Raw genomic sequence first — 13,594 nt, 5'->3', positions numbered from 1 at the left:
CACGCGGTATACGAGTGTTCCGGTGCACATGGGCCCGTCTTCTAAACGCCGGCGAAAATTGCGCATTCGTATGCGACCGCAGGACGTGCTCATCGGGCTCCCCGGTGGATCGAAGTTCTGGCCCCCGCGGGTAACGCGTGTTGATGTAGGAATTTTGTGCACGCTGTTATACGTATGGGAGGTTGGGGGACCGGGCTTTCTCGGGGCGTGGCTAAATGTTCAGAAGAGGTTGGTTTATCGAGCGTTGTCATCAAATCTCGGTACCAGTGGTCAGCCATTTAATGATCTGGAAGACACAGTCGATGGATTCTTTCTTTTTTTTTCTTTACCGCACTGGTTTACTATTCTTGAATTGAGTAAAAGAATGTTGGAAAGAAGCGCTTGCATTAACGAAACTTATTTAAGGTGAGTGCTTTATCGTTACTGGCAGGCGCTGAGACACCCACAGCTTGTGATTACAAATAACTGGACAACGAGACGATAGCCTTGTAGTTATCACAAATTGTCTCCACTTTCCTTGTGAACCGTCTAGAAAGGAATTTAGACTTGTGTTATACATTGGTTTGCCTGAGATAACATCTTAAGAAAGCTTCGGTAATCTATTACCGTTGTAAACGCACTTACGTTACGACAACAATGGGTCAGCGTAACATTCAAGCGCCCTACTTCTGACCTTGAGTTCGATGCTCGTTAAAAGACGAAGGAAAAAAAAAACCGGAGGTCACCATAACTACTAAAAATGTGATTGATTTTTCTGCAGCAATGTGTCGTTCGATGTTACGAGTGTCAATCACTGCACTATCGCGCAGGTTGTGCGCAGAATAATTCGTGCAGGATTTGGCACGATGCGTAGACAACGAGAGTGGTGTCGTCCGCATGGCAAAGAATGTAGGAGGCCATAAGAGGCAATACTCTACAGGACTAAAATAGAATTGTTTGATTTGCAAATGTATTTTTAAGAAAGTGACATGTGGTTCTAGTTTTGTTTTTATGTACAAACACATACAGCTCCCCAATTGTGCGTTCCTGAGGGGAGAGGGATCGGTATGACAGCGCTAGGAAAATAAGGGCACTCAGTAGCGGCCTATGAACGATATTGGTCTTTATAAAATCCCGTTTGATTAATGGAAGTGTAAAAAAAACGTGTTCGCCTTAACAGAACTCTAGTGCCTCAGCGATTGAGTTCCGAGCTAGCAAAATCGCGCAAGTATGTAGCTTCGTAGGATGTAACGTCAGACACAGCGCGATAAAATTATTAGCAGACATATCATCATACGATAGTTATCGCGAAAGCTTTATCGTACTGTTTGTTGCGGTTGCTCCAATATCATCATTGTAGCTGCTCCGATATCGCAGCCCAAGTCTTTCCTTTATCGGATGCACACCGCGATAACATCCAGCAGCAGAACCGCCTACACGGCAGGTAGGCTGGCCTGGCAATTAAAGACGCCGAGCATCTGCTTCATGGCCTTAAGGCAGGAGGGGTCAGTAAGGGAGCGTATATACACTTCATCGGCGGCTACGCGCTTTCGTCGCCAGCATTTGCCTGAGGGCATCCCACTCTGGACTCGCGTGTCGCGATTGCCTTCTTTTCTCACGACCCTGTTATCCGACGGTGCTGCTGTTGTTACTAAGGGCGAGCTCCCGTGGCCCGTGTCATTTCCAGCGGGTTCCCCGAAGCGGCGGAGTATAGGACAGCGGTGTCGCCGAGGTCGGCCGGTCCGGGAAAGTGTGCACGATGCAGCCGTGCGCCCTCATCTCCCCCGAAATCGGAACCCCCTTCTTCCCTGTGCTGCTCGGAAAGGGGTGCGCGGTGTAGCTGGTCGCGCCAATCTGCTTCTTTATACTCTTTGTCCCCTCGGAGCAGCTTCCTTTGTTTCCGTTATTCTCGTTCTCTCGATCTTGGTTACCGTATCTCCGCGGCTGTCGCTTTGTGTTCGCGTGCCGTCCGCTTCGCTCCAGCAGACAGAGACGGCCAGTGCCGAAGCGGCTTGGCACCACTGCTATACTGCCGCGGCAGTGTAGTGGCCAGCTACCAATGGTCGCAATAAAAAAACAAAAACGCAAAACAAGGTTAGATGGGTGGGGAGTCCTTGCGCGGCGGGGTCCTGTCCTATAGAACTCGGACGTTGCGTCGGGGCATCGATCAGCGATCGACCACTGGGACGGAAGTGAAGGGTTGGTCGGTGCGGCCCTTCGCCGTTCCTCCGTTAAAAGAGGTATAGGGACAGCTAAATAAAACGAAAACTGCTACCCTTTTTTTTCTCTCTTTCTCCCCTCTCGCAAAGAAAGCGGTGTAACGGCTGCGCGTGTTACGCGCTGGAAATGAGCATGTGCCGGAGCAAGAAGCAAGGGCAGAAGTGCGTAAATGACATCAGACTTAAGCGAGACACGAGAAGACGTGTAGGGTAGTGTAACTGAGTGCGATGTGTGCTCGCGGTAAATACGCAGAAGCGAATGCAATCGTCCCGCTACAGGTCGGGTCACGAAGATCGCCCGGCCGGTGCGGAGAAGCCACGACGACAAGCAATGAGAATAAGCAGTAACTAAGGGCAACAAAAAAAAAGAAAAAAAAGAACCACTATATTGCCGAAATGAAGAAGGAAAGAAGAGACGGAAGAAATGAGATCAATAGTGGCTGGGACTATTCGCATAAAATAATATAACGGGTTTAAGATTGCGGTAACGGAAATGATCGCACGGTAAAGTGCTTTAACAGCAACGCCAAGGCTTCGACCCGACTGTCCCCTTATATGCGTAGTCAGTCACGTAGTGAAGTGAGCTAGGTGGCGGGATGACTGCCCCGCGCAGCTTTCGCGCTAACGCCAGTAGCTGTTCGAGCGGAGATACCCAAAGCAGCAGCGCAGTGGGAGAGTTTACTCATGTAGCTTACGACACTCCTAAAAACACTTTTATTTCTCTTTTGTTCGCCTCGTCAGTACACCTCAATCTTCTGTCTCTCTCACTTCATTTCTGGACGGTCCTTCACGGACAGCCTTTTACCAATGGCCGGCTCGTTTCCGCACACGTACGCCCGTGGTAGTTTTGCAATCAATTCCTTATTGTCATCCTACAAAAAAAAAGAAAAAAAAAGAAAGAACTTGCCACTGAGAACAGCGACAGAAACGCCTAGTCTGTGTTTCGCTCTTTCTCCATTCCTTCCTCACACTTATTCTCACGTCCCCCTCGCGTTATTTCTGTTTTTACTTGTCTCCTCGTTTCCTGGCCTCACGCTGGCGCAGTCGGGAAGCAATTCACACACACTGCAATTTGAAGTCTTTCAGCGCGAAGTTCCGGTTTGGCTTTCGAGGAATTCTATTAAACTTGAATGAGATTGCCGTCTCGACTGCGTCAGTCGCCGTGGGCAGAGACTATGTGACAGGATGGTCGCGGCTGCAGACTGGCGTCTTCGGAGTGTCCCTATAGTTTGAAGGGTCGCGTGTATATCAAAGATGCACATGTGCACACGTGCGCACCTAGGCGCATCCGCAGGCGCACAGACTGCACTGACGGTCATCTAGAAGAGGGAATCTGCACTGGAGCGTTCAGTGGTGAGGCATAAAAATGCAACGGAACTCTTTCCTCAATCAAGTACTGCGACTCCCGCTCTGTTTAGAGGAACGCCTGTACAAAAGAAAGGTGACCCGTAGTGCAATAAATTAGCGTAATGCAATAGTCTGTGGCAGTCTTCTACGAAATCGTTTCCATGGGATTTCACGCTCCACTTGGCTACGCGCGGAGAGCTGAGACCGGGATAGGAACGCTTTCTTTCTTTCTTTCTTTCTTTCTTTCTTTCTTTCTTTCTTTCTTTCTTTCTTTCTTTCTTTCTTTCTTTCTTTCTTTCTTTCTTTCTTTCTTTCTTTCTTTCTTTCTTTCTTTCTTTCTTTCTTTCTTTCTTTCTTTCTTTGGCACTGATAACACTGATGAAGTTCTCAGAACCAGAAAGCATTTGCGTTCAGTGAAGAGTCATTTGCATTATTAGGAAAAGGTAAGGTCCACTTGATGCCCATTGTTTTTCTGACCAGCCAATAATGCGTGCATGTTTCGTCACCGCCTCCTTGATCTAGGAGGCTCTCCACGGCAGGTCGGCTCGGTGAATAGTGATGGCTACGCCGTCACTATGGCAACTAAGTTTCCGTTCGGTCTCAGAATTGTGGACACCTTTGAGTCATTACCATCATCTAATTAATAATAATAATAATAATAATAATAATAATAATAATAATAATAATAATAATAATAATAATAATAATAATAATAATAATAATAATAATAATAATAATAATAAACAGGCTAAGGGCAATTTCTGTCTGACTGATCAGGAAGGTTTAGATTATGCATATTTTGTCAAATTCATTACTTCACTGCTCCATAGGAGGCATCTGCGGTCGGCAACTATATGTCACAAGTGTTTCTGCATATGGTGGCACGTGAGATGGAGGAGTGCTGCTTGCATGCGTGTGTGCGCACGCGCGTGCGTACATGGTCTGTCTGTTAAGTAATCAGAGTTGGTCTGGTAAAAATAATTATTTGATCGGATCGGTACATATCATTACAATTCTTCAAAATAGACTCCTTGGGCGTCGATACACCACTTGCAACGCGATTCCCACGCTGCAAAGGCGCCCTGAAAGTATACGCTGCCTTGACCTCTTTCAGAGATTCTGACACCCTGTTGGATGGCGGGAAAATCGTCGAAGCGGTAACGTTTCAGGCTTCTCTTGAGCTTTGGGAACAGGAACAAGTTTGCCGGGCTCACATCAGGGCTGATGTAGCCTTGTTACAGCCCTCTTGCTCGCCACTTATTTATTCAGGAAACACGTGTACAATTTAACGCTAAGCGTTGACCCTGTACTCGTGCTGTCCAAAACGTAAAAAACAAAATGAAGTCAGTTGATCGCGCACGATAACCGAGCGACACAAGAAAACAGGGCCGTGCGACGGCATGGCAGAGCGCGGTGGCAGAAAATTCACATATCCCTGGTATATAGACCACTCAAGAGTTGGCACCCTGTTGACGTCACGTGAATCACCCTGGTGGCGTCAGGAAGTGCGCCGGAAAGAGTGAAAACACCGGGAGAGCATAACGCGCTCGTTATTTGTAATTTCGGATGTCGTTTGGTGGTCCTTAATGTGGTTTTTTTCTCTCTCTCTCTTCCTGTGGTCCCCTCAGACGCGCCCCACGCGAGTCTGTCGCTGGGCCAAGGGCTGCACCTGGAGCGCATCCACGAAGGACAGGACGTGTACCTGGAGTGCGCCATCCGGGCCAACCCGTGGATCAGCGACGTCCTCTGGACGCTGGACGGCGAGCCGCTAGAAGACGGCGCCCTCACCGCCGCGCACAATTCTTCTTCTTCCTCCTCAACGGCGGCGGGCCCCGTGTCGGCCGCGTCGTCCGGAGGCGCGGGAGCGGGTCTCACCCCGCTGCCGCAGACTCACGTACTCCTGCAGGAGCAGTACCTGGTGCTGCGCAACGTCACGTCCAAGTTCACCGGCAGCTACGCCTGTCACGTCCGCAGCGCGAGGGGCGAAGCTGTCAGCAACTCACTCGACCTCCGCGTCCAGTGTGAGTGGGCATTCCCAAGCTCATCCCTTCGTCCCAAGTCTGAGTTCACTTCTTATTTCTCTATCTCCTTTCACATAGTCTAAGCCCTCTATACGCTCTTATCTGCTTCCACACCACCCACTTTCCTATTCCCTATTCTTTATTCAACAAAAAATACAGCAAAAGAACGAAATCGAGTTTATACTTCAAAAACAGAGGGGATGCTGAGGCTTTCGAGTAGCAGTGAGAAAATTTGACGTATATTTTCAAAGCTGCGATGTTGCTTGCCTTTACTGAAGTCGTTTTGCATTTCTGACATACAAGGTAGAGCGCTTCTTACCTCGGCACATATGGTCTCAATTTCTCTGCACGGAAGCACCTCTTTCGGCGCTCTCCTTGTCTATGTGTCATTACCGTCACGCACGCCGCAGTAACCTCATAGAGCGCATCGACCGGAGAGTGCCTTGGTCTCGCGTCTCTGGCGCTTCGCTACCCAGGAGCTCACGTACCGTCCTATATAACAGCCGCGCACCGAAGAGCCTCGTTTGAGCCGTGGTCACGCTCGTTCTCGAAGCTAGCCAATCGGCTGGCTTCGCGAGCACGCGACAGGATTCAATGATGAGGCGAAAAAGGTGGTCCTCGCAGAAACATTGCATGATATTCAATTGCGTCTCAACGCGCATTACATGGAAGGAAACCGAAAATCAATAAAAGCGCAACGTTATCGCCATAATGACGTCATACAATTTTCCTAGGTGTCTTTAGCATACTTGTATACGCCCCTACTTTCAATCCAGTGACGCCAAAAAATATTAGATTTGTTGCCACGAGTTGGCTGCCTCAACATGATGATAGAAGCGTAGCATACAAACGCAGGCCGTTGTAGCTGCGCTTTTGATATGACAGAATGAAGCGTCAGCATGGATACATTAACAAGTCATTTACTAATGGATAATTATCATACTAATTAAGTACTACCTAACATTTGTATTCAATATTTTTGCGCAAACATTTCTACAGTCAAAAGTAAATATCAACAAGTTGTTCTCATTTTTCTTGATGTGTAGATGTCTTTGTGTATCACAGAGTTAATTTTCTCATTTCATTTAATTTGATATTAAATTTAATTCGCTATTAAAAGAAGTTTTCACTTTCGGTAAATATGATTGTGTTGAAACTGAATTGAACGGGCGCATAGCTATGCTGGAGAGGGCGCGAGCACGTTTTTCTTTTTCATTTAGGCTACTTAATTTCTGTGAGGCATTGAATGAAAGAGAGTAAAAATATCGATACTTCGTTGTCACGTGAACCGTTCAGTTGTCAGTAGCTTTTGACGGCTCTCGGTCGAGTTTCCTTGCGACACTATAGATAATAATATAGAATAATAATAATATCTGGGGTTTAACGTCCCAAAACCACGATATGATTATGAGAGACACCGTAGTGGAGGGCTCCGGAAATTTCGACCACCTGGGGTTCTTTAACGTGCACCTAAATCTAAGTACACGGGCCTCATAATAACATAGAAACGACACAGTAAAATATGCCTGTAGACGTCACGAGAAAATGTAAAGGAAATTCAATATAGAAAGAGTAACACTAAAAGAAAAAAGGCTAGCTTAAAAAAAAAAGCAATTTAGAAATGACACCGCGGCCTGATTTCTTTAAAATGTCAAGCCCCACCGTTATCTCCATCTTTTTTTTCACTTTTAATATCCTAATTTTAGAATACGAAAGCTAAAATTTGCCGATACGTTGGCATGTTGCGTGAAAACACTCTAAAAAAGCTTTTTTGCGTATGTGTTGTACGCTTGGTAGTTACTTTTACATAATCTATTTATATTAATTTACTCTATACGTTCATAAAGTTTCCCTGCCAACAACAGCACACTTCTACATAAACTTTGAACTTGAGATTGAAGGACCATTCAAGTTTTTACTTCTTATTGGCCCATACATAGGAAGGTTTGAGGGAGTTGAGAAAAATAAAAAAAGAAACAATACGCTGACCTACTTTTTAAAAATCTGGGGCTCCGTTGTTTTTGTTTTCGCGCACGTGCGCACGTGAAATAGGCAATTTTTCATCAATAACCATAGTTCCGTATACGGCTGCATCGACTCACTGTCAGGTCCAGCTCCAACGTTGTTTACAGATTGCCATCTCTCGAACAGCTTCTATAGCCGTTGTACTTTTTCTTTGTACGCATACGTGCACCTGAATTACATACACACAAATGCATTCTCATTGACTTTGAGACCGTAACTTCCTCCCGAGCCCATTTAGTCTTCGATTGCGGTGCCTTCGCGTTTCCAAAATGAGCATCATGGAATAAGACGAGTCGTAAACATGGTGCTGTACCGCGTTGTGCCACTTCAGAATATTAAAAGAAGCATTTCCTACATGGCTACCCAGAAGCGCAGGCAAGCATTCGTGTGTTTGTGTGCGTGTTTGTTTGTTCGTTTGTCTTGGGCGGAATGAACAAGGAGCTGGGAAGCCTGGTGTTGCAAAGTGTCACGTTGTGCCAGGCATACTGTCATACTCAGACATTTCAGAGGAATGGAAGGGGTGTGTTGCTGAGGTGCATGATGCACATAAACGAATTCAGCAGCAGCAAGATGCGATAGACAGGACAGAAAGTAATACGAATAAAGGGTCGCTATCATTCACTTATTTGCCGTCGTGTAGTACCACCCAAACAAGGGAAGGCGACCAGAGGTGCCGTGCAGGACACCTTTAAATTTTGCCACGTTGTCAATTTATGAAATGAACGCATTTTGAGCCAATAATAAGATACCGCATTCGCCGCGAGATCGGGCTATAGGTGGCAGCACCGTCGCCGCCTTTGTGTGGATAGGCGGTCGGCGGCGCGCATACAAATGTACGCAGCGGCGCTTCGCCGTAGGCGGTTTGAGTCGATTGTCGGCGAATAAAGCACGTTGACTGCGCCCTCCGTTGCCACATTAATGCATGAAACCGGCCTAACGTTCCTGTTACGTGTGACAGAAGCGCAATATCTGCCAATCAATGGGGCACGCGCCTTCAGTCACATTAGTGTTCTGCACTGCGCTCAATGTTTTTTCTTGCTTTATTTCCACGCGTTTAAATTGTGTGTTGCCTATACCACAATATAAACAGTGTTGCGCGACTGAGCCAATAAGTATTTACTTCTTGCTCTAATGGCTACAAAGAAAGAGAGCCTGTATTTCTGCGTCATTAGATGAAGTAGAACTTTGTGCACTCTGCTTTTCTGTTTGCATGAATACGCGTACTGCTGTAGAAATGCGTGGCTTCAGGTCTTTTTTACCGCTAGCCATCCTCTGCAGACGCTAGTTCATGTTTGCGGTATCACAAGGATTTCCAAATCGCCAACACATCACGAGATGGTGTCGCTAAAATTCTGCATTCACACCTCGACATTTAGTACTTTTTTTTTTGTTTAAAGGAGTACTGAAATGAATTTTACAATTTTTCGGGTTGTTGCTCTAAATGAAAGCATGGGTGTCGAGAACCCTAAAAAGAGTGTCGTGGTGCCTGGGGAGGCATTTCATATATTTTTAATACCGCTTCTTTCAACCAGCAGTTTCAGTTTCGGTTTCGAGAGGGCGGCTTCATAGTGACGTGTCAAGTCTGCCCGTGACGTCACGGGCAGACTGCAACCCACGAAATATGCACCTGCTGTCCTTTGCTGTCAGTCGAACGTGGTTCATGATGAGTGAACTGTCGTCCAGTGCCTCCGACAGCGATTTCTGTGATTTAGGCTGCATGCAGAACCCAGATTTCGCAAACCAAGTGAGCCGACTTGAAACGTCATAGGGCTCTCCACGCGGTGAAACTGCCTTGCAGATGCTGGGAGATAAAAACTTTAAAATTGAACTTAAATAGTTATACGTGTTTGCCTGATGCGGTTTTGGGGAGCGTAGAGCTGCAAGGAAACCAAAACGTGTTTTGCTGCACTTCACGTGTCGCTCCTTTAAGACGACGCCAAATTATGTGATGTGCCTTGAACAGAAAGTTACCCACATTGAAATGATTTTGGCGAAGCGGTACGGGTTAGACTAGCGCCGTACCGACATGGAGCTGACTTTTTAGAGTGCATACAAGTCTCGTAAGGCGAAATGCATCGGAGCATACGTACAAACATTTGAACTGTGCTAGTACAACGGAAGAGAAACAATTTTGTTTACGTAGTACATAACCGGAGCCCATCGGAAGTTTTGTGCGTGTGAGAAAATGGCAATAGAAGAGAGGGGGGGAGAGAAAGAGACGAACATTCAAAGTAACCGCGCGCACTAACAGGCAGAAAAGGTGCGAAAGCCTCTATAATAGTCCGCGACCTCAAGAGCTGCAAGTGAATCGCATTCCTCAATTAGTTAAATCCGGCTTTGGAGCTTCGCCAACGTCGGAGGTGAAATGACAAAAGCAATCACGTCTCTCACATCTTTTTTCTGCACCGTTTCTTTTTCCTTCTTCTTTTACTTCGACAGATGCGCCACGCTGCAGAAAAGGGATGCAGGAAGTGTTCCGGTACTCGACGTCTCGCGAGGAGCTCCTCATCCCGTGCGAGATGGACTCCGACCCAGAAGACCTCACCTTCCACTGGGTCATGAAGAACAACTCAGAGGTGAGAGAACCCTCTTGCAGAGCCATAAAATACATCGCGAAGTCGTATGATGCAGCACCCAAAAAGAAACCCACAGTGAGCCTAGCAATATATAGCCGAAAAGAAATGTGCTGCCTTGAGGAACGCTCAGGCAAGCACGTACGCGTATATAGGAAGATTTGCAGGAAGCTAGATGCTTATGACTGTGCCCGGTGTTGAGTGCACAAAGGTGCAGGTTTCCCATTTGCTCGGGGAGAGTGGGAGAGCGAGAGGGGCGGGGTTGTGGAGTGGAGGGGAGAGAGAGAGTCAAGCCACCGGTCTTACTGTGTATTGAGAGTGAGAATTCTTCAAACGGGGTATCGCCGGATACAACGTTTCGACAGGTGGTCTTGTCTTCTTCAAGGGTGCAACTGCCTACCCTAGGGCGTGTATGTGTATGATTGGTACCCAAAACCAATCTGGCCTTGTTGTAACAAAATTTGGAAGCTTGGTTAATTCCTGTTTTATGCTACATGTCTAGAACAATATTAACGATGATGATCGAATGCAAACGATAATGCTTGAATTTCACGATAAAAGAACATAGAATTATCGCAACACAATGCGACTTTTCGTCTCGTTGTCGATTCGATCCACTCTGTCGGAGAGGCGCAATTTGTTACGATCGTTGCTGTGGATTTTATTTACCACACTAACCCATAACTTTTACAAAAACAACGAAGAAATGAAATAAGCGAGCCTGCGTTTTCTTTTCTCTCTGGTCGTAGGTGCGAGACCTTCTGACATTCACGACTAACGGTAGCCGGAGCGTGGCTCGCTACAAGCCAGCCGTCGCCACCGAGTTCGTGTCGCTTCTATGCTGGGCGAACAACTCTGTGGGATCGCAGAAGCAACCCTGCACCTACTTCGTTGAACCACACGGTACGCTTCACGCTTTCTTAATTTTCCGTTGGGGTCCGTTAAAGCAGTACAGAGAAAGAATATTCGCGCAGATATCGTGAGATAGCATCTGTAATCGCAACTGTGTTCACGGGACTGTGAGAATACGAGGGTAACTATATAGAATAGAGCACTGTTACAGTCTAATAATAATAATAATATCTGGAGTTTAACCTCCGAAAACTACGATATGACTACGAGAGACGCCGTAGTGGAAGGCTCCGGAAATTTCGACCACCTGGAGTTCTTTAACGTGCACCTAAATCTAAGTACACGGGCCTCAAACATTTTCGCCTCCATCGAAAATGCAGCGGCCGCGGCCGGGATCACTGTTACAAACTAGGCCAACTATCTCGTGGCACAACATTGAATGGCGAAGTTTTGCTCCTTCGAACAAATAGAACGACTTCCCCACTACCGCTGCTGTTGTAACTGATAATCAACTTACATGTCGATGCCAGCAATTGTTATGTTGATCACCCTTCATGTTGAGTCCCTGACGGGACCTTTGAGGAAACAATAAATAATAAAAAACATTCACGAAAGTTTCCATAAGCCTTCGTCAATTCTCGACAAACATGGAAGTTTCGACAAGTCTGTCAAGTTGCGCTGGTGGTCGCTTGTAGTATACACGCATGACAGCATCTACGTGAACTTATTTAGTGCGCGACCGTAGTGTAGTGAGCCCATAAACCTCCGAACCCGTCTTTGCAAAGCTGCGCGATAATCTGCTATCGGTATCAGTGGTTTACCTTTCAGGCAAAACTGACTTTTTTCATCTGGTACTTACATCAAATACACAGCAATACGCATACGTAGAGCACATAAAAGGTACTAATAATATCGAATTACTTAAGTTAATACGCATTGCCATGGTCGCGTCAATGTCGCCTTCTTTCTCAGGTGCCCCGAAGGCGCTGTCCGGTTGCTCGGTGGTGAACCAGGCGATGACGTGGTTCTTCGTGCGCTGCTCCGAAGACGACTCCGAGGACCGGCCGGTGGGCCAGGAGTGGTACCTGCTGGAAGTGTTCCACGCGGACACGGGCGCCCCATTGGGCAACGTGAGCGCCCGGGGCCGGCCCGTGTTCCACGTGGATGACATCCCGCCGGCCACCGAGTGCCTGGCCCTCGCCTACGCCGTCAACGAGCGAGGAGGACGCTCGGAGCCGGCGCGCGTCGTCGTGCAGGCCATACCGCCGCCTTCCAAACTGCTCACCAGCGGTGAGTAAAGCGAACTCTTTGAGCAGCGGTAATAATAATAATAATAATAATAATAATAATAATAATAATAATAATAATAATAATAATAATAATAATAATAATAATAATAATAATAATAATAATAATAATAATAATAATTGCAGAGCTTCTACGTCCTAAAACCCCGATATGATTATGAGGGACGCCGTAGTGGAGGACTCCGGAAATTTCGCCACATGGGGTTTTTTAACGTGCACCCTAAATCCAATTAACGGACCTCTAGCACTCGCCTTCATCGAAATGCGGCCGCCGCGACCGGGATTCGATCCCGCGACCTGTGCGTAAATGGTCGAGCCCTATAACCACTAGACCACCATGGCGGGTCAATGAGCAGCGGTGGACGTCATGATTGTGGTTATACGCGATTGTTACACCGCAAAGAGTAAGTGACAAAGGCGACAGCAGACACTGAGAGGCAAAATTTAACGTCGGACTGTATGTATGTGCTGCAAATCTGGCCGTTAAAGGTAATGGTGGCTCTGATGTAAGTGTTCGAGTCAAAATTACGTCGATATGGCACGTACTATAGACGCTGGAAACGAAAGCACGAGTTTTATTTAGCCCTAACTTCTCGCGTTTCAATCCGTGAGTAGTGTACGTACGTGTGGTGTATAGTACCGAATAGCCCAAACAGCCATCCTTCTATGTTACATGGCTTTAAGACTGATAGTACTACCGTTTTATGCGAGATGTTTCACGAGCGTTCCATTCGTTCTGGTGCAATGTGCTGGTTCATATTTTCTGCTGCAAAGAATGTAGTCGGTGTTATTTCAACATGAAACATTCCCTTAACATGATTTATATAATAAAAGTGAAAAAAAAAAGAAAACAGGAAAGAACGGTTACCTGCAGTGATCACATAAACGCGTACCACTTGGAGCCATGACGTTGCTTCGTTCTTAAAAAAATTAAAAATAAATAAATAAATTGATATGGGTGCAATGCACTCACAAAAAAAATGAATGTACAAAAAATGCCCCTCCGTACACCTAGTGCTGTTCACTCTTGGCGAGACAGGTATCATATCATGACATAGTCCAAAAACAAGGTGTGATGAGAAATCAGTATGGTATGGATAACTTTATTGATGTCCTGAGGATTCAGTCCAGGACTGATGCATGAGAAATCAGTGCGCAGAAATATTTTCCGAAGCTCCTTTAATAAAGTGTCCCAATTCACTCGCTTGGGGTAACATTAGAAAGTTCACAACTTCGTTCCGGACTTTTATACAGTATTCTACATCATTAGC

At 46.4% G+C, this 13,594-nt stretch overlaps 1 protein-coding gene across 2 annotated transcripts in view; it reads left to right on the top strand.

Annotated features, from left to right (window-relative positions):
- LOC119385985 (hemicentin-2) overlaps window positions 1–13,594 on the top strand; it is a 398,197-nt gene that overhangs the window by 322,659 nt on the left and 61,944 nt on the right. For both annotated transcript variants that reach the window (XM_049413520.1, XM_037653341.2), the window contains exons 7-10: window positions 5,174–5,566; window positions 10,031–10,167; window positions 10,914–11,067; window positions 11,989–12,306. In XM_049413520.1, the coding sequence (XP_049269477.1) occupies window positions 5,174–5,566; window positions 10,031–10,167; window positions 10,914–11,067; window positions 11,989–12,306 (1,002 nt within the window). The remainder of the gene's footprint in view (window positions 1–5,173; window positions 5,567–10,030; window positions 10,168–10,913; window positions 11,068–11,988; window positions 12,307–13,594) is intronic.

Source organism: Rhipicephalus sanguineus, chromosome 3 (assembly GCF_013339695.2).
Source record: "Rhipicephalus sanguineus isolate Rsan-2018 chromosome 3, BIME_Rsan_1.4, whole genome shotgun sequence".
In the NCBI taxonomy this organism is placed as follows: Eukaryota; Metazoa; Arthropoda; class Arachnida; order Ixodida; family Ixodidae; genus Rhipicephalus; species Rhipicephalus sanguineus.
The sequence above is the reverse complement of the archived record's forward strand: the minus strand, read 5'-3'. Positions and strand labels throughout refer to the sequence as shown.